The sequence below is a fragment of the Neoarius graeffei genome, chromosome 18, assembly GCF_027579695.1.
Source record: "Neoarius graeffei isolate fNeoGra1 chromosome 18, fNeoGra1.pri, whole genome shotgun sequence".
Classification (NCBI taxonomy): domain Eukaryota; kingdom Metazoa; phylum Chordata; class Actinopteri; order Siluriformes; family Ariidae; genus Neoarius; species Neoarius graeffei.
In genome coordinates, this window is record NC_083586.1 from 57,289,647 (window position 1) to 57,309,069 (window position 19,423).

The window sequence follows — 19,423 nt, forward strand, 5'->3', positions numbered from 1 at the left end:
AAAATGAATGCGGGTCATTTTTGACCCATGTTGTGCATTAGAAGGGGTGTGCATATGTTTTGCATCAAAGGGTTAATGACCTTGTAATCTTGGTTAATTTTAATTTTAACAGTGTGACAATGGTGAATTTGCATTGCTTGTATGAGAGAACCTATAATTTAACATTTTAATTGCATTTATATTATGTTTTATCCCTGAGATATTGAAAAATCTCCAATCGGTGGCCATTTTGGACGCCATCTTGAATTTCTCAGAGAGCACAAGGTGGATTCCCGGGGACTTTTAGTATGTTATTCCTAAGGGTATTCTGAACACATTCTGAAAAATTCAGCTTGTTACTAATTTGTTCCGGGTTGGACTCAATTTTGAGCTAATGCTCTTGGGCTAAAGTGTTGGACAACAAATTTGTAAAATGTTCAGAACATAACAGAAAAGCATGTCTTGTCCAGTTGAAAAGTAGAAACGCGTGTTCTCCGGGTGAGCTACAGTCCCAATGATCGCCAAATCCCCATTCCGGTTACAGTAACAGCAGGAAAAACCACAGCTGGGTTTGTTAGAATAGGGTTTAAACTAATGCTGGGTGATTTGGAAAAATGTCAGATATACTGTAAATACTTAAAGGTTTTAACAACAACAACAGGGGATAAACAACTGGTATCAAAATAGAGTTTAATGTCCAATCAGTGACTTATTTCTTTAAGAAAATGCATGAGGAGTAAAATATTGTAATATTAACATCAGCCATCATTAATTAAAATGTTTTAAAACAAAAAGAATTCGATCAGCTGGAGAAGCAGGGATGAGCAGTAAAGGTGCACTTCAGTAGGTATATTCTCAGGTTATATAATAAAAACAACAAGAACAATTAATAAATTAAACCACAGTAACAGCACATCCACTGTAGCATTTCCAGATTTAACAACATTCAATAACATCGAGGACAGACAGACAGACAGACAGCGAATGTGTCTTCCTACGTTAAAAAAAGTAATCCAGTGTTGTGTTCGTGTAATCCAGTGTTTCATTTCATCAGACAATAATCCTGTGATCCCATGATGAACAAAATCTGAAAACGATGGAAAAGAAGAGAAGAGGAATGTCCAGGAACAAACAGTCACACTGTTTACATTCGAGATTTAAGGATTTAGAAAAGAGGATTATCATATGAGGACAACGAGTCTGATCCAGAATAACTCTGATATTAATCACACCAGGATCAGAGAGAGAGAGAGAGAGAGTGCATGTGTTTTGCCTTCAGAATTCCTTTGGCAAAAAACAGACAGGAAGAGAGAGACAGACACACAGGCAGACAGACAGGCAAAGAGAGAGAGACAAACAAAAAGAGAGAGACAAACAAAAAGAGAGACAGGCAGACAGACAGGCAAAGAGAGAGAGACAGAATTCATGCATGCGTTTTGCCTTCAGAATTCCTTTGGCAAAAAACAGACAGGCAGAGAGAGATAGACAGACAGACAGGCAAAGAGAGAGAGACAAACAAAAAGAGGCAGAGAGAGAGAGACAAAAAGAGAGACAGGCAGAGAGAGAGAGCATGCATGCATGCGTTTTGCCTTCAGAATTCCTTTGGCAAAAAACAGACAGGCAGAGAGAGATAGACAGGCAGAGAGAGAGAGACAAACAAAAAGAGACAGAGGCAGAGAGAGAGACAAAAAAAAGAGAGAGACAGGCAGACAGACAGGCAGAGAGAGAGAGCGCATGCATGCATGTGTTTTGCCTTCAGAATTCCTTTGGCAAAAAACAGACAGGCAGAGAGAGATAGACAGGCAGAGAGAGAGACAAACAAAGAGAGAGGCAGAGAGAGACAGGCAGACAGACAGGCAGAGAGAGAGAGAGCGCATGCATGTGTTTTGCCTTCAGAATTCCTTTAGCAAAAAACAGACAGGCAGAGAGAGATAGACAGAGAGAGAGAGAGAGACAGACAGACAGACAGACAGGCAGAGAGAGAGACAAACAAAAAGAGACAGAGGCAGAGAGAGAGCATGCATGCATGCATTTTGCCTTCAGAATTCCTTTGGCAAAAACAGACAGGCAGAGAGAGAGAGAGAGAGAGAGAGAGAGAGAGAGAGAGAGAGAGAGAGAGAGAGAGGCAGAGAGACAGGCAAAGAGAGAGACAGGCAAAGAGAGAGAGAGAGAGAGAGAGAGACAAAGAGAGAGTCAGAGAGAGACAGAGAGAGAGACAAAAAAAAAAAAAAGAGAGAGACAGGCAAAGAGAGAGAGAGACAAACAAAAAGAGACAGACAGAGAGAGAGAGAAGACCAGATCCAGTTCTGGGAAATGACGACAGCAGCAGCAGCAGCTTGTTGTCACCATCACACCAAGTTAAACCCATTTTCTTTCATAGAGACAGAGATTAAAAAAAAAATTTAAAATGTAAAAGAAAGACAGACACATGCTCATTTAGAGTTTTGGGAAACATTTGGAATTTCCATCTGGTCCCGTTTCAGGAAACTGCTCTGCTTTAAGAACGTTAATTTTACAACAACTGCCCTAGAGGATTTTACAGACTGTAAATCTCCTGGATTTCTGGAGCGGTTTCCATCAGTGAGACAACAGGAGGTGGCGGAGGAGCAGTTTTTAAATCGCTTGTAGAGGATCATTACAAGTACATTCTGTATCTGTCTCTCGTTCCGGGTTCATTACAGCTTCCTTTAAAATGCATTTCCTTCCTCACACCATTCAAATAAAAAATAGAATCATGAACATTTGAATCATGATTCTCTTTTGAACGATTCTTCATCTGTGCTAGAAACATCCTAACAGGACATTCAAAATGTCAACACCACTGTTATTTCTTGGGGGGGCAAACTTTATTCCTAGTGGTGCTGGGTTTTTTAGTTGCTCGTACAGGGTGGAAAATGAACAAAAGATGCCTAAACCTTTCATAACTACGGATCGTGAGGTGTCTTCCCACACGTAACTGGCATTCAAGATCACCAGTTGTTGCCATGGTAACAGATCTAAAATGCCCTTTGTGATGGAAGAGCTCCTGATGGGATGGAGAGGGTGAGAGGGACCACAGGAGACTGACAGAGAGAAAAAGTGGAAGTGTAGTGAGAGGTCATGTCTAAAATAAAAATCCTCACTGCACCCATTCAGTTTTCTAAGACCCCCCCAAACACACACACACACACACACGACTGCAGTGCACTGTATCGTGTCGCTCCATCGTGCTCCACATGACGCGTCCTCACAGCAACACAAAGCCCTCAGCGCTGTTTCTGTTCATGGTGTCAGGGGGGAGGATGTGGGCGCTGGGGTCTGTGCTGCCCCTGCTGTACCCCTCCAGGCTGTAGTCCTGCCCCCTGCCCTCCACAAACGTGAAGATCGGGTAGCGCTCTTGAGGCACAGATAAAGCCTACAGCGTAGGAGAGAACAGAAGGAAAACTACATTCATTAATGAACACACCGAGCCAGAGTGGTCCAGTTCAGTAACACACACAACGTCTCTCTCCTTATTCCAGCTGCCAGGACGCGTGTGATGTTCGAGCTCCGAGTTTACAGGAGTTAATTAGAGACTGTGTCGGAATAAAGCTGATGGGAGTTAAAGGCTTGGCATGAACGTGTCACTCACCCCGCTAACGGCGGAGCACAGAGACTCGAAGTCTTTTTTAGTGTGAGCGTAGAAACCCAAAGTGCAGCTGGGATCCATACGATTAAAGTTCATCTTCCTGGGAGAATTACAGTGAAAAGACTGGGGGGGGGGGGGGGGGGGGGGGAGATGGGGGACAAGCAGGGAGAGAGAGAGAGAGAGAGAGAGAGAGAGAGAGAGAGAAACAGACAAGCAAGGAGAGAGAGAGACAAGCAAGGGGAGAGGGAGAGAGAGACAAGCAAGGGGAGAGAGAGAGAGAGACAGACAAGCAAGGGGAGAGGGAGGGAGACAGACAAGCAAGGGGAGAGGGAGGGAGACAGACAAGCAAGGGGAGAGGGAGGGAGACAGACAAGCAAGGGGAGAGGGAGGGAGACAGACAAGCAAGGGGGGAGAGAGACAGACAGACAAGCAAGGGGAGAGAGAGACACAGACAGACAAGCAAGGGGAGAGAGAGAGACACAGACAAGCAAGGGGAGAGAGAGAGACACAGACAAGCAAGGGGAGAGAGAGAGACACAGACAAGCAAGGGGAGAGAGAGAGAGACACACAGACAAGCAAGGGGAGAGAGAGAGAGACACACAGACAAGCAAGGGGAGAGAGAGAGAGACACACAGACAAGCAAGGGGGGAGAGAGAGAGAGACACACAGACAAGCAAGGGGGGAGAGAGAGAGACACACACAGACAAGCAAGGGGGGAGAGAGAGAGAGACACACAGACAAGCAAGGGGGGAGAGAGAGAGAGACACACAGACAAGCAAGGGGGGAGAGAGAGAGAGACACACAGACAAGCAAGGGGGGAGAGAGAGAGAGACAGACAAGCAAGGGGGGAGAGAGAGAGAGACAGACAAGCAAGGGGGGAGAGAGAGAGAGACAGACAAGCAAGGGGGGAGAGAGAGAGAGACAGACAAGCAAGGGGGGAGAGAGAGAGAGACAGACAAGCAAGGGGAGAGAGAGAGAGACAGACAAGCAAGGGGAGAGAGAGAGAGAGAGAGAGAGAGAGAGAGACAGACAAGCAAGGGGAGAGAGAGAGACACAGACAAGCAAGGGGAGAGAGAGAGAGAGAGAGAGAGAGAGAGAGAGAGAGAGAGAGAGAGAGAGAGAGAAGCAAGGGGAGAGGGAGAGAGATACAGACAGGCAGAGAGAGAGAGAGAGAGAGAGAAACAGAAAAAGATAGAGTGAGTGAGACGGACATTGAGAGATACAAAGGGAGAGAAAAGACACAGAGAGAGAGAAACTGATTTAGTCACTGGGGGTAACTGTTAAAAAAATATACATAAATTAAAAATCTTCTGAGTGCACCAGATCCTAATCTAAAGCTATTTTACACGGGCACTTTTACTGAAACAAGTTCTTCCCGGAACAAGTTGTCCCTGGTGTAACTGCCCATTTACACACAATTTGTTCCAGAACAATCCGACACCTGCGGGTACAACTTGCTCCACTTCATGAGTTGGTGCAACTTGTTCCCACTTACCATCTAAACACAACCGGTGGCAAACAGGAGGGGCTTATACATGCACCATAGTGTTCATCCGGCTCATTTATCATCCGGACAAAACCACTTAGATTAAAAAAAAAAAAAAATTATATATATATATATTTTTTCCAGTGGTCAGTTCTTCTCGAGTGCTTTTCCTTGTCAAACTTCTCCACCTTTAACTGATGGAGTCATGCAACTCCCAAACCAATTGCAGCGATAACTGGACTAAAGAAGTTGTTCTTTCCCTCATCCAGTTGTGGCGAGATGCAGAAACCCAGTCGGATTTGGAGAAATCGGGCCGCAATGAGCGATTTGTGCGTTTACTTCTCAAACCTCCGATTTGCCACCGATAGAGTGAGAGTGTAAACACGAAGGAAACTGGGTGCAACTCGTTCCCAGTGCCCGTGTAAAAGCAGCTTTAGACTGATAGAGTACGTCATTAGATACATGCACGTCTCTCCAGACTGTGTGGACTAAACTCCATGGCTGGAAAAACTAAATACTAAAAGACGTCACAGCTCTGAACTTCAGACTAGCGCTGGACTCAGCCTGGGAATCAGGACTCAACCCGGAGTAGATCCAGACTCCGCAGCTTGGGATTGTGGATGAAATTTGGACTCTAGAGCCTCAGAGTCCAGAGTTTGGGAGGCGACTCGGACTCTACTGCTTGGGTCTTTGGATTAGACTCTACAGTTTTGGGATTATATTCAGATGCCACAGGCTGGGATTCAGACCGATTAAAAACTCAACAAGTCTAATAGGAACCATCCAGTTCATTTTTAGTAAATTTAGAAGATTAAAACGTCTCCGTATGTGAGAACTATGATGACTAAACGCCTGTGTTCACCAAAATTTTTTTTTGCGCGCTGGTGGCGTTTATTTTCTATACGAATCCTACGAAGTTCATCGTTGACAGCGCTCAACATCCTCGACACACGAAACCGTCCTCAGCGTCCAGCTTTTTACCTCCCGCTGTGCTCAGAGCGCTTTCAGTTGAAAATAGTTCAAATTATAGAATACTGCCAAGTTAGTCAACGTCATTTCTCCTTCACCGACCAATCAAAATCAAGAAGGGGCGGGACTTACGATATCAACATTCAAAAAACGTCACTGAAAGCCCAGTTATTTACGATCTAACTCTGAAGGCTTACCATGATCAATAGTTGAAATCGTCTTTCTAAAAAGTAAATAAATAAAAAGACGGCGCTCACAACAAAGGAATGAGAAAGAAGTGCTACACGTTTTTTGTAACCTAGCAACAATAAGTGCTTGATTGAAGCTCTCTGGAAATGAGGTGGTGGTGGATACAGACCCTAAATATGGTGGAATGTTTTTCCCAAATCTGCTTTTAAAATCACGTGTTCATCTGAACGATACTCAAATCCTCAGTCTGAAATTTAGTTCCGTCTGAAACGTGGTCATTGTGATAGATGTTTATTTCTCTAATATCTCACAAAATATCAGAACATTCTGTTCTGTGGCTGGGAAGTTATTTAATTTGAGGGGATTAAAGCAAATAACGTGCATGAAATCGCTCACTTCGCGCAGTCAAGCAGACAGAGGAAGTCCGTGTGCGTGTGCGCATGCGCAGGTTTACCTTTAAGCGTGCACTGACAGTTCCATCATTGTCGCTAAACGAAAAGCTGATCACACCAAGGTGCTCACTGAGCGCCGATATTTATTAGCTTGATATTTCCTGCATTTCCTTTCCTTTGTATATAACATCACATCTTTTTTTTTCGTGGTCCGGTTTCCATCAAATCCTGCGCTCTGATTGGCTGGCGAGCGGATCCGTATCCTACAGTACAGACCCCGGTTACGGACCTCTGGCGACTCGCTTGTTCACAACAACAAACATAGTATCAATTTTTGTCAACATTTATTTTCGCATTTCTCAGGAGAATAGCATTAATTTTACAGCATGGACAGCGATAACGAGAGTGTTCACAGCGAAAGCGAGTTTTACTACCCTGAGGAAGAAGAAATAAAAGAAAACATTTCAGGAGAAAGCTAAAAACCTCTAACTGTTGCTAACGCCGAGCAAAAACATGGCTGAATCTTGAATGACTCAATTTTGTATAAATAGGGGACTACATAGGCGGCAAAATGTAGTTTTTTTCCCTGCCATGGAAGTGCACTTGTATACCGAGGAGGAAGCCATTTGCATTACAGCCGTGAATGAGGATTCAAAATGGCGGCTCGGCTCGGTTTTCCCTTTCGGGCGCTCTCGTTTTCTGTTAAAATTTGGTAAAGAAAAAAATAAATATATTATTTACCAGCTTACGGTCGGTCCGTATGGTGAAATACCGTGACCTCGGCCTTGAACACTGACCTTGGCCCAGAGGGCCTCGCTCAGTACTTTCAAGACCTCGGTCACGGTATTTCACCATACAGACCGACCTTAAGCTGGTAAATAACATATTTCTTCTCACTTTCCGTTACTGTAGTCGGTCTTTCACATTTCATTTGCACACTCACATACTCCATTTTTCTCTCCTGTTTCAAATTTGTCTCCCACAATGCCTTGTGCAAACGGGGAAAGCCCACCATGTGATGTGATGCATGACGTAGTATCTTGTATTGGGTCATGGTGAAGCAGGAAAAAATAGCAGAGAATTTAGGGTCATGTGGAGATTAAATTTATTAATTGCTCTATTTAAAAAAGAAACTAAAAATTAGTAGTCTGTGATTCAAATTCAGCAGCTTTCGGTCATTAAACAAAAATAACTAGGTGTCGGGAAAGTTTTTTTTATGACCTACACTTGAAAGATCTGAAAGGCGGTCTAGCTTTAAGTTTGTCAACAAACAAACAGACAGAGAAGCATTTTTGCGAAGTTAAAAAAAAAAAATAAAGTAAAAATCTTCACATTCCAACATGACAGAATTCGAACATCAAGTACTCAGCCTGCATGTGTGTTGCTAAATAAGAAAAAAAAATTCCCTTGTCTGAGAAACTACAGATGCATGAGAACACATTTTCTGTACCATCAAGTCAGAAATTCCTTAAATATTTTTAACCCCAAAATTAGGAAGTAGGTATTACGAGTGTTACAGAGGCGGTTACAGAAGGGCCACTCGTTATGAAATCCCTCCTTTACAAAACGAATCGCAGCATGACTGAAGGTTACATCAATGCAAACGGAATCCCGTCCTTTAAGGTCATCCGAAACCTGCTTTCAAACTGAAATCAATTATTTGATTTAGTGCATTAAAAGTAAATCAGACCGCACAAAAAAGTCTCAGCTTCGTGACACCTTTACTTTCAGTTACATACGAAGGAAAACGACAGAATTTCCCACTATTCCGAATTTAAAGCTAACGTGCTAATGTTTAACATTTTACCTGATACGTTTATAGAGCTCGAGAGAACGTACCAGATTACGAACTGAAAAATCCAAGCTACTAGTTTCCTATTTGTGACTCTTAAAGTGCCATTCCACCATTGGATGTATTCTTTGGCATAAAATACAATATACTTTGACAACATATATAAATGGTATCACTAGATAGAAAAATCTTTTAGCTTCAAAATGATATATCAAACAATTTTTTGACGACAAGTATATCAATTTTGCGACCAAAGTCACCTACCCTTTTAATTTCCGCGCGTGATGTCATCGGCAGGTTCCCCTTTTTGTGTACCACGCGACGTGGCACATATCAGCAATGGCGGATAGAACGCGATAAAAATAATACCAATAAATCTAGCTAATACCAATAAATCTAGCTAACTGAAAGATTAACTCAAAATTTTTCCCAATTTTTTTGGCCCCCATATACGAGGAGAAATGACTCTCTCACTTTGGGGGTTTCCTGGTCCAAAAATAGACCGACACGTGGTACACAAGAAGCGGAAATTAAAAGGGTAGGTGACTTTGGTCGCAAAATTAATATACTTGTCGTCAAAAAATTGTGTTTGATATATCATTTTGAAGCTAAAAGATTTCTCTGTCTAGTCATGTTGTCATAAAATATATTGTATTTTATGCCAAAGAATACATCCAATGGTGGAATGGCACTTTAAGAGTCATGTCACCCTTCCAGGTTCCTAAAATTCCATGGGAAAAAAAAAAAAATCAACATACTGGAACATGATTGGCTCGGATATTTTATGATGCAATAACCCCTTGCTTTATCGGGCTCATATTCAACCCAAACACGTGACGTTAAAACGACACGTTCTTACCTCCAGCGGGAAGTTTCCTTGTGTGACGTCAACCACCAGCTGACAGTAGTGTGGGTCTAAATACAACAGCTGCTCATCTGAAGGACAAAGCAACCAATCAGATCACAGATCAAAAACTAGGCGGCCAATCGAGAAGCCAAAAAAATTTTTTTTTACCGCAACTCACCATGAAAGCCGATGAAAAAGAGCGAGTGTCTGGGTTTCCCACCGATGATCCCGATACAGCAGTCCAACTTCAGAAGATTCTAGAAAACAAACAGTCGTGAAATGTTACTGAACATAAAGTCGCTGAATTGATCACAGTGTGAATGAATATCTGGAAATAAAACTCCTCCCACTTTTTCAATCGTTAAATATGAATGGAAAAATTGTATCATTCCAGAATTCGCCGTACATTTCGCATCTGAGAGAAACCTTTCGTTATTTTCCACAAACTAAAACTTTATTGAATCAGTTTGGAACAATAATGCAAATGACGACAAACTTTTCGCAATAGCGATGCTTGATCTCTAGTTTAGAACCAATTTATCCATAAAACATTAACTAAACGACTCCCACCCCTCCCCCCACATTATTGGCCGTCTTCGACTCCTGAAGGCCTCTGCATGCTCTTGCGACAAGGCTTTCGCAGATAGCTTTTCGCAGACAGTTGTAATTTATTGTTGAGCGGGGAGTATAGGCGTGCGCGATGTTATTCACCGGCACAACGCAAGGGGGCGCGAAGTCGCTAGGCGTAGTTGGTGGGTGTGGTTAGTGGAGTGTTTATCCTCCGGTTACTTATAATGACTAGAACTTTTTTTTTTTATAATGACTAGAACTGGAGTTGTATAGATGTACGTACTTCCTCAATCAACCGCTCTTCATGCTGCTCCATCTTCGCTCGTGTTTTTAAAAATGCCGGTCGTGAAAACAAAAACCGGGAAAGTAGGGAAGCGGAAGTGCGTGTACAGCGGGTAGAGTGGACCAATCAGAGCCCTCGTCTGTGGCGCTGTCTGCGAGGCTTCTGCAGTGGTCACAATTTTTGGGAGGTGCGCGCAGAGCGTCTGCGAAGGTGGGGGGGCTACGCAGACACTGTCTGCGACACCGTCTGCGAGGACTGGGTTGTCAGCATAAATTGGCCTTGATTCATCCATTCAACTCCAATAAACAGGAAGTGATTCAGTCTAACAATCTGTTTTTTGGGGGCTTATTCTATTCACTGTTCTAAAAATCAACTGCATAAAAAGTCTGTTTTCCGTATTATGTGAAATTTCAGTCATAAAAAAAAAAGATCTTTTTTTTTAAATCCGTCCCAATGGTCTTGTCAACTCTGTTATAAAACCGCATAAAATCCACAAAGACTTTTAATAATAATAATAATAATAATAATAATCATCATCATAATACACATGACACCTGCACTGAGTGATGTCACTTCCTCTGGCAGGAAACTTCAGAAAGGCAGTGAGGGAGAGACAGTGTTCTGTGTCTTCTCTCGTTAATTTGAACAAAATGTTGAGGATTTTACAGTAACAGTAGATTAATTATTCATCAACTCTGTTATTGTGATATTGTTCTTGTGTCTTCTCGATTGGCCGCCTAGTTTTTGATCTGTGATCTGATTGGTTGCTTTGTGTCCTTCAGATGAGCGGCTGTTGTATTTAGACCCGCACTACTGTCAGTACTGTGAACTGCGGGTATCCCAACTGGTCTTTCCTCAAGAGCAGAAAAAGGAACAGAACGGACAAGGAGGATAACAGGAACAAACGCAAGAACATTGTCATTCCCTACATTTCTGGTCTATCTGAGAAACTCAGGAGGATCTTCTACAAACACAATATTCTGGTATATTTCAGACCCAGCAACACCCTGAAGCAGAAACTGGTCCACCCTAAGGACAGAATACCCAGACACAAACAGGACAACATAGTGTATGCAATTCAGTGCAGTGAGGAATGCACGGACTCATATATTGGGGGAAACAAAACAACCGCTTCACAGGCGCATGGCTCAACACAGGAGAGCCAGTTCCTCAGGCCAGGACTCGGCTGTCTATCTTCATCTTAACAACAAAGGACACTGATTTCAGGATTGTAACGTACGCATTTTAGCCAGAGAGGATCGTTGGTATGAACGAGGAGTTAAAGAAGCCATTTTTGTCAACCTGGAACGGCCATCACTGGACAGAGGTGGGGGTCTAAGACATCATTTAATCAGCCACCTACAATGCAGTCCTTGGCACACTTCAAAGACAACTGAGGCCCTGTCCACACGGCAACGGATTCAGGTGAATCTGAAAAAATTGTTTATCGTTTCGGCCTGGCGTCCACACAGCACCGGCGTTTTGGGTGCCCCAAAACGAAATCTTTTGAGAACGGGTTCCAGAGTGGAAAGATCTGGCAACGGCGCCATTGCGAAGTCGTCTGGATGAGTAGAACGGATTTGTTTACGATGACGTCACAACCACATGTGCTTCACGCCGGGTAGAAGTGTAACGAACTCGATGCGAGTTGTCAACAAATCCTATAACTTGGTTCATGAAACGCGCTTACAAAATATTTTCACTGTGAATATTTATTGTGTAATGGTGCAAAGTGAGAGACAGAGAGAGAGAGAGAGAAAATAGCCCTTAGGGCAGAGTCAATCCCGCCAGCAAAAATAGGGAAAAAAAGGAGCGATCTCACCTCTTCAGATGTTGGTTTAAGTCCTACAATACATTCCTCAAAAAGGGCGTAGAAGAACAAAGTAATCCATCAACGTGTAGCATTCAATTTATTCCGGACCATTAAAGATGCTGCCTTCCGTGTAGAATCATACGTCATCCTCGCCGCCATATTGAATGGGGCAAAGCGGAGAATAAAGATGCCTCATTCATGTGCTGCGTTTAACTGTACCAACAGGTTTGCCGTCCAAACGAGATCACATGGGATTACCTTTCACAGGTGAGACTGGAAAAATACTTTTCATTGTATTTGGTCATTATAACGTAATTTTACGAACAGATTTTTCTGACTTTGTGGCCAATATGAAGTCTCGCGCATAATAGTTTATGCGCATGCGTCCTTACTTCTTCTATTATTCTGGTGTCTCCGATGGGACCGTCCTACAGCGCACCTAGAGGTGTGGCATGTGTATTGCATTGTTTTCAGCAAGCGTTGCGTTGCCATACAGTATGTACCTGATATTTTACTGATCTGTTGCCCATGTGGACGCGATATTTTTTTTTTAAATCTCGTTGCCGTTGTCGTGTGGATGTAGCCCAAGACATCATTTATCAGCCACCTACAATGCAGTCCTTGGCACACTTCAAAGACAAACGAATGCACACCAAAACCCAGCTGTTTTCAGTGACTCACAGGAGGACAGAGAGAATCAGCATTCCATTGATCACCCTAACGGGCAATCCATTGATCACCCTAACGACTCTCGAGGCCGTTCACACCCAGCCTCCAGTGACCCACACCAACAGGACGACTCAACGACACTTTAGATGAGCTTTTCATCCATGAGAGGATAAATACCTGATACTCCCTATTAGTCCATGTTTACATTAGACCGTATCAGCGGATCATCAGATTAACGTTTTTAAAATGATTAGTGTGCACACAGCAACACCAATACACGATTCGCGTGCACACAGCAACACCAATACACGATTCGCGTGCACACAGCAACACCAATACACGGATACGCTCGGCTCCGCAGGCATCCTGCACTCCAAATCACTCCGCCCTGAACAGCGAGTGCCCTCTGGAGGGTGCACACTCCGGCCCTGCGCAGCTCACAGAGCGCGTGAGAGAAGCACACTAGCAGTGTTTTTGGGACTGAGCTGCTGTGTGTGTGATCTCAGCGCATATCACTTACCACTTGCAAGTGGAAGGATGGCAAGCCTAAAGACAATCATAACTACACAATGGGCAGTATTTGCATCAGTATTTGCAGTATTTTCATACTTTTATACTCTTTAATGAAAGGTGATACAAGGCGGAAGTCCGCGCCGTTTTTCAGCAGTCACGTCACATGACCAACGCCAGCGAATCAGGAAGGTGGATGTCACAGTGACGTTGTCCAGTGACGACGCCAGCTAGAGCTCAGCACAGCGTATCCGCGCATCTCAATGTTTACACAGCACCGGACCAGACACGATCTGGATTGAATACGTGGACCCTGGCGGATTCCCGTTTCCCGGCGTTTCCAGGCGGTTTAATGTAAACGGACAGTGCATCCGCGAAGAAAACGAGACAGATACGGTCTAATGTAAACTTGGCCTTAGTCAGACAGAACTGAAGAAGCCTTTCGGATGAGAGGTGAAACGTCTTCAAGAATCTTCAAGCAAGCCCAGTTGCTCTCTTTTACCACCCACAGATTAAAATCCATAAAATTCTGTTTTTATACTTGCCGTGTGCGAACTAGTTTGAGGTTAGGTGGTGTTTACATTAGACCATATCAGCGGATCATCAGATTAATGTTTTTAAAACGATTCGCGTATGCACAGCAACGCCAATACACGGATACACTAATCACATGACTAATTAGACGGCACGTCACATGATCCCAGTGCATATCGGGCATGCGCAAGTCACTCACCACTTGCAAGTGGAAGGATGGCAAGCGAACACCTTCTCCAGCAGATAAACACACCTGGCTGTGATGTTCATGTTCTCACTGAGTTTAAGCGCCTGAAGGAGGTAAATAAGTTGAAACGTGTAAATAAACCTCAGTGCGGCTCAGCGCTTCCTCCTGCGCTCCAAATCACTCCGCCCTGAACAGCGAGTGCCCTCTGGAGGGTGCGCACTCCGGCCCTACGCAGCTCACAGAGCGCGCGAGTGAAGCGCACGAGCAGTGATTCGGGACTGAGCCGCTGTGTGTGTGATCCCAACGCCAGCGAATCAGGAAGGTAGATGTCACAGTGACATTGTCCAATGACGACGTCAGCTAGAGCTCAGCACAGCATATCCTCGTTCCTCAATGTTTACACAGCACCGGATCAGATACGTACTGGGTTGAATACGTGGGCCCTGGCGGATTCAAGTTGTTCCGCCTGTGGAGTCGTTTCCCGGCGTTTTAATGTGAACGGACAGTGCATCCATGACGAAAACGAGACGGATACGGTCTAATGTAAACACCACCTTAGTTAGCATGTGGAGTTAAGACACAAAATGGTGGAAACACTTATCGTCAATTCTGTTAATGGATTGCCCAGTTTAAAGATTTAAAAAATTTTAAAAAATTAGTCTGACAATACTTGTAATGTTAAATTCGAAGTGTGTTTTCTTTCAACACTTGAAACGTACCCGCAATTATAGAATGGGCCATATACACACACACACACACTCCAGTTTACCCAATACATAAGGAAATAAATCACAATGGGGCGTGGTCTGATAGCAAAACAATCAACGATGGGGTGGTGCGATGCAGCCGGACGCGATTAATTTCCTGAACTGTCTTGTTCATCTTACCATCGACTGCAATTTTCAATTCAATTCATCAATGAATTACACCATTTTTTTAAAACTCTATTTATAGTTACCATTTAACACTGTGGAACATCCATGAAACAAGTTGGTTCTGTTCTGACTTACGTCAGAGCTGCTATAAACACAAACAGTCGTCTGATCACCATCTTCATTTTTTCCCCTTTTTAAATTTTTATAAAAATGAGAGAAAAAAAAAATATTGCAGCTTGTCATGTTACAGAGAACCGTTAAGCAAAGTGTAAACTCCGGTCCTGAAGACATCATCGTCTTGGGGAGAAGAAAGATAAATAAATAAATAAAAGTTATTGACACTAGAGATCGCTTTCATTAAATTCTTTATTAAGTAACACCACATTTCCTTTTCATTCATTCATTCATTTCAGGCTTTGATTATACATCACCCACAATGAATGAATGAACGAATAAATAAAATGATTGGGGGGTTTTTTTTGGCTTATAAAAATTCTTTGAACATGGATATTTAAAATGAGTGCTTAAAAAGAATAAACGAGATCATCAATGACGGCGTAGCTCACTCCAGCCCAATCTAGTCCAGAAGGAGCGATCTAAATTGCGCAATACAACATTGCAAGCTATACAGGTCCGTCTCAGAAACTGCTCTCTCATTTAGGACATGATGGTCAAAAAATACATTTTCTAATTTTACTTTTTTTTTTTTGCATTTACCGAACACTCAGTGTTTCTTTTGTCATGTTTAATAAGAATAAAGATAGTATCTTGCTTTATCTGGCCTCCACTGTGGAACATTTTTTTTTATTACAATTCAAATGCTTTTGTAAAATTGATTTCCATATAAAATAACGACATCATGAAGAATTAAAGCCGCTCCTTCACAGATGAGTGAAAATATTGAATAAATGTCCCCTTTTTGATTGCTTGGGTTAAAAATGCCAAGTTACGATGACTGAATTGATGATTCACTTAAATATGAATAATATGATACAGTTTGGGTATTTGATATGGCGAAATAGGACACAATGGAAAAATCAAGAACGCACCGGAAAGATGAGAATAACGGCGGTGGTAAAAGAACAGCGACTGTACCGGCTGAAGGTCGCGCGGGTCTCTGCTGCGGCGCGCGAGCAACGGGACATCACTACCGCACCGGACGGAGTGCGAGGCGGGGGCGGGGCAAAATGACTGGCCGTAGATTCTATCAAAAGTTCGATCTAAATTGACCATGGTTGCAAAATATTGGCCAAAATACGCAAACACTACAAAACATGAAAATAAGATGAAAAAGAAACATTCTATTGCCTTATACTGCAAAACTAAAACAAAATAAACTCTCAAAACTCACCTTTTCAGCGATAACGCCCGAACAGATCACCCGCGTAACAGAAAGACCGCAAATGGAAGCACGATCAACTTCTAACTGCTGGAGTGGAAAATTCCATTCTACACATGCAAATTGTTAATGTGTGTCCTTCCCCGCACACAAATAACACGCTACGGTAAAAAATAGACCACAACTCATTTTATAGCTCAGAAATTCATACAAGACCAGCTACCATCGTAACATATTCTGTAAGAAACATATTCTATACCGAACTTTCAGCTTTCGTTTTAAAAAACAAAATCGCAGATTTATAACTAAATGTTTATATGGTGTAGTGATTTTAAAGTTCCTACTTTTGGTGAGGTCGTGACCTCGACCCTGAGGCTTTCCGTTTAGATCAAAACACACGATCGTATTGGTTTTGGGTTTGCGGAAAATGGAGTTACAACGGTGATGAAATATTCTGCATGATGTTCTATTACGGTTATGATTATTCTGTGAGCGCACCAATCCTTAGGTGGATAAAGTTACAGCTTAAAATACAATTAGTGATAACTGTAGACTTTTCAGTGGACTGCAACCTTTTTAAGGGAATGCGATGCAGTCGACCGTTTATCATGTCCCAGATCAAGCCGCCGTTTTCCCACAAATTTGCAGAATTTTTGCCAAATTCTGAATCGAGTATTCACATCAAAGATTTAGTTTTATCTGCATTATTTCTTCCATCATTTTATTTCAAATTAAAACCAACATCACCATTCAAAACCGTATAGTTTATTGACTGAGCATATTTAGTGGGGGACCCCCACAGTACCCAGTTTCTGAGACAGACCCATATACAAGCTATATATAGAAGCGATATCCACCCTAGGAATACTGACCTATTTACCAGAATGAATCCAAAACGGCGAGGAATTGACCGAGAAGAAGTGATTTTTGTTGAACTGCTCACTTATTAAGGCTTAATTAGTCCGTAACTTCATTAATAATTGTAATGAAGCAAATCTGGGTGGAAGTTCTATGCACCCTAGGTCCCCCTACCTTCATAACAGAAAGAATCAAAATCGGTGAAGAATTGAAGAAGAAGCGATTTGTGTGGAAACTGCTCATTAGGGATTGATTAATTACTCCATATCTTCATTATTAATTGCAATTATGCAAATTTGGGTAGAAGGCAGCTATAGTATATGCACCCAAGGCAGACCGACCTTCCTTCCTGACAAAAAGAATAAAAATCGATGAAGAATTGAAAGAGAAGCAGCGATTTTTGTGAAATGTGGACGACGGACAACACATGATGGAATAAACTCATCACCTGTCGGCTGGATGAACTAATAATGAGAATACTGACAAATATTTTAAAAGTGAATTTAAAACCAGTACAATAAAGGTACAGTGTTAATAAACTCACTCCTGAGGTGCTGCAAACTCCTCTAGGAAATTATTTGGCATGAGAGGGGGAAAAAAAAAAAAAAAATCTTATTCATTTTTTAAAAACTTTCAATCATGGAGTTCAAGCACTCAGTAAACACGTACGTAACTCATCTCTTGCTCTATATTCCTGACGATAACGATATACCGGGTTTTACCTTGACGCACTCAGTGTAGGACGGGTTCAGTGAATCTCCTCCGAGTCGCACCGGGACCAGGATGATGACAGACTTCCAGCCGGAGCTCTCGGAGTCAGAGGAGCTCCATTCACACAGCTGCATCACATCCCCTTTGTACACTATAAACAAGGAAATGCTTATCAATAAGCAACTGTGCAAAAATCTTCAGCACCCTAGCTAATATATATCTCCTCTCCATACACGCTTTATTATAGATTTATATTTTATGACTTCTACGTTGGTGTAGTGGTTAGCGCTGTCGCCTCACAGCAAGAAGGTCCGGGTTCGAGCCCCGTGGCCGGTGAGGGTCTTTCTGTGCGGAGTTTGCATGTTCTCCCCGTGTCCGCGTGGGTTTCCTCCGGGTGCTCCGGTTTCCCCCACAGTCCAAAGACATGCAGGTTAGGTTAACTGGTGACTCTAAATTGACCGTAGGTGTGAATGTGAGTGTGAATGGTTGTCTGTGTCTATGTGTCAGCCCTGTGATGACCTGGCGACTTGTCCAGGGTGTACCCCGCCTTTCGCCCGTAGTCAGCTGGGATAGGCTCCAGCTTGCCTGCGACCCTGTAGAAGGATAAAGCGGCTAGAGATGATGAGATGAGACTTCTACGTTATCGAGTCACATCATGACAAAGGAGTTCCAAATGTTTTATTTTTCCAGTGCAAAATTAAATGTTACAGTAAAACAAAAAAAAAAAAAAGTTTGTAACATGTCTGAGCAGCATATTACAAAAGAACAGAGCGCTTTTCAGATAAAAAAACAAACAAACAGTGAAGGTTACTGGAAAATTTTTGCTGCAAAATGAAGTATGTGGCAGTCAAAGCGTCCAGAAGAACTGTGGCTGGTTCTGTAAGACGCTCAGTAAAACCTACAGCTCATTTCCACATAAAACTGCACTTGTTGGACCGGAGACTACTTTTTTTTTTAATTTTGTAATTTTTTTTAAATTAAAGCAAAGCATCGTCTCACGCCAAATATCAACTTTATGTTTTATTTACAGTTGTGCTCATAAGTTTACATACCCTGGCAGAATTTTTGCTTTCTTGGCCTTTTTTCAGAGAATATGAATGATAACACAAACTTTTTTCCCCACTCATGGTTAGTGGTTGGGTGAAGCCATTTATTGATAAACAACTGTGTTTTCTATTTTTAAATCATAATGACAACAAAAAACATCCAAATGACCCTGATCAAAAGTTTACATACCCCAGTTCTTAATACCGTGTATTGCTCCCTCTAACATCAATGACAGCCTGAAGTCTTTTGTGGTAGTTGTGGATGAGGCTCTTTATTTTCTCAGATGGTAAAGCTGCCCATTCTTCTTGGCAAAAAGACTCCAGTTCCTGTAAATTCCTGGGCTGTCTTGCATGAACTGCGCGCTTGAGATCTCCCCAGAGTGGGTCGATGATATTGAGGTCAGGAGACTGAGATGGCCACTCCAGAACCTTCACTTTGTTCTGCTGGAGCCAATGACAGGTCGACTTTAGTCTGGCTAACGCGACTTCAAAGCTCTACGAGCTATTGGTCTGGCCAAGATATTAAGCCCAACCGTTTCCCAGAGCCCGTGGTTGACCCGCCTCCCTGAAATGCCTCAGTTTGCTACTGGTCGAAGCCAGAAAAGGCTGTGACGAAGCTTAAACCAATCACATCGCTCTTTCCTCTGACGTATGTGACGCGACGGGGCTAACTGGTAGATTAAACCATAGACATCCTATTATTAAACTCTTACCAAAGCCGGTCGGAAGCAAGGCGAAAACGTCCTTCCTTTCAATAAATACCTCCA

General features: G+C 42.7%; 1 protein-coding gene across 1 annotated transcript in view; it reads right to left on the bottom strand.

Annotated features, from left to right (window-relative positions):
- Positions 1-652: 652 nt before the first annotated feature.
- The window catches only part of atg4da (autophagy related 4D, cysteine peptidase a), a 34,636-nt gene continuing 15,865 nt past the window's right edge, over positions 653-19,423 (bottom strand). Inside the window, exons 7-11 of the mRNA XM_060899069.1 lie at positions 17,622-17,761; positions 9,440-9,518; positions 9,274-9,350; positions 3,590-3,709; positions 653-3,373 (exon numbers count right to left, since the gene is read on the bottom strand). Of these exons, the coding sequence (XP_060755052.1) occupies positions 3,206-3,373; positions 3,590-3,709; positions 9,274-9,350; positions 9,440-9,518; positions 17,622-17,761 (584 nt within the window). The 3' untranslated portion in view covers positions 653-3,205. The remainder of the gene's footprint in view (positions 3,374-3,589; positions 3,710-9,273; positions 9,351-9,439; positions 9,519-17,621; positions 17,762-19,423) is intronic.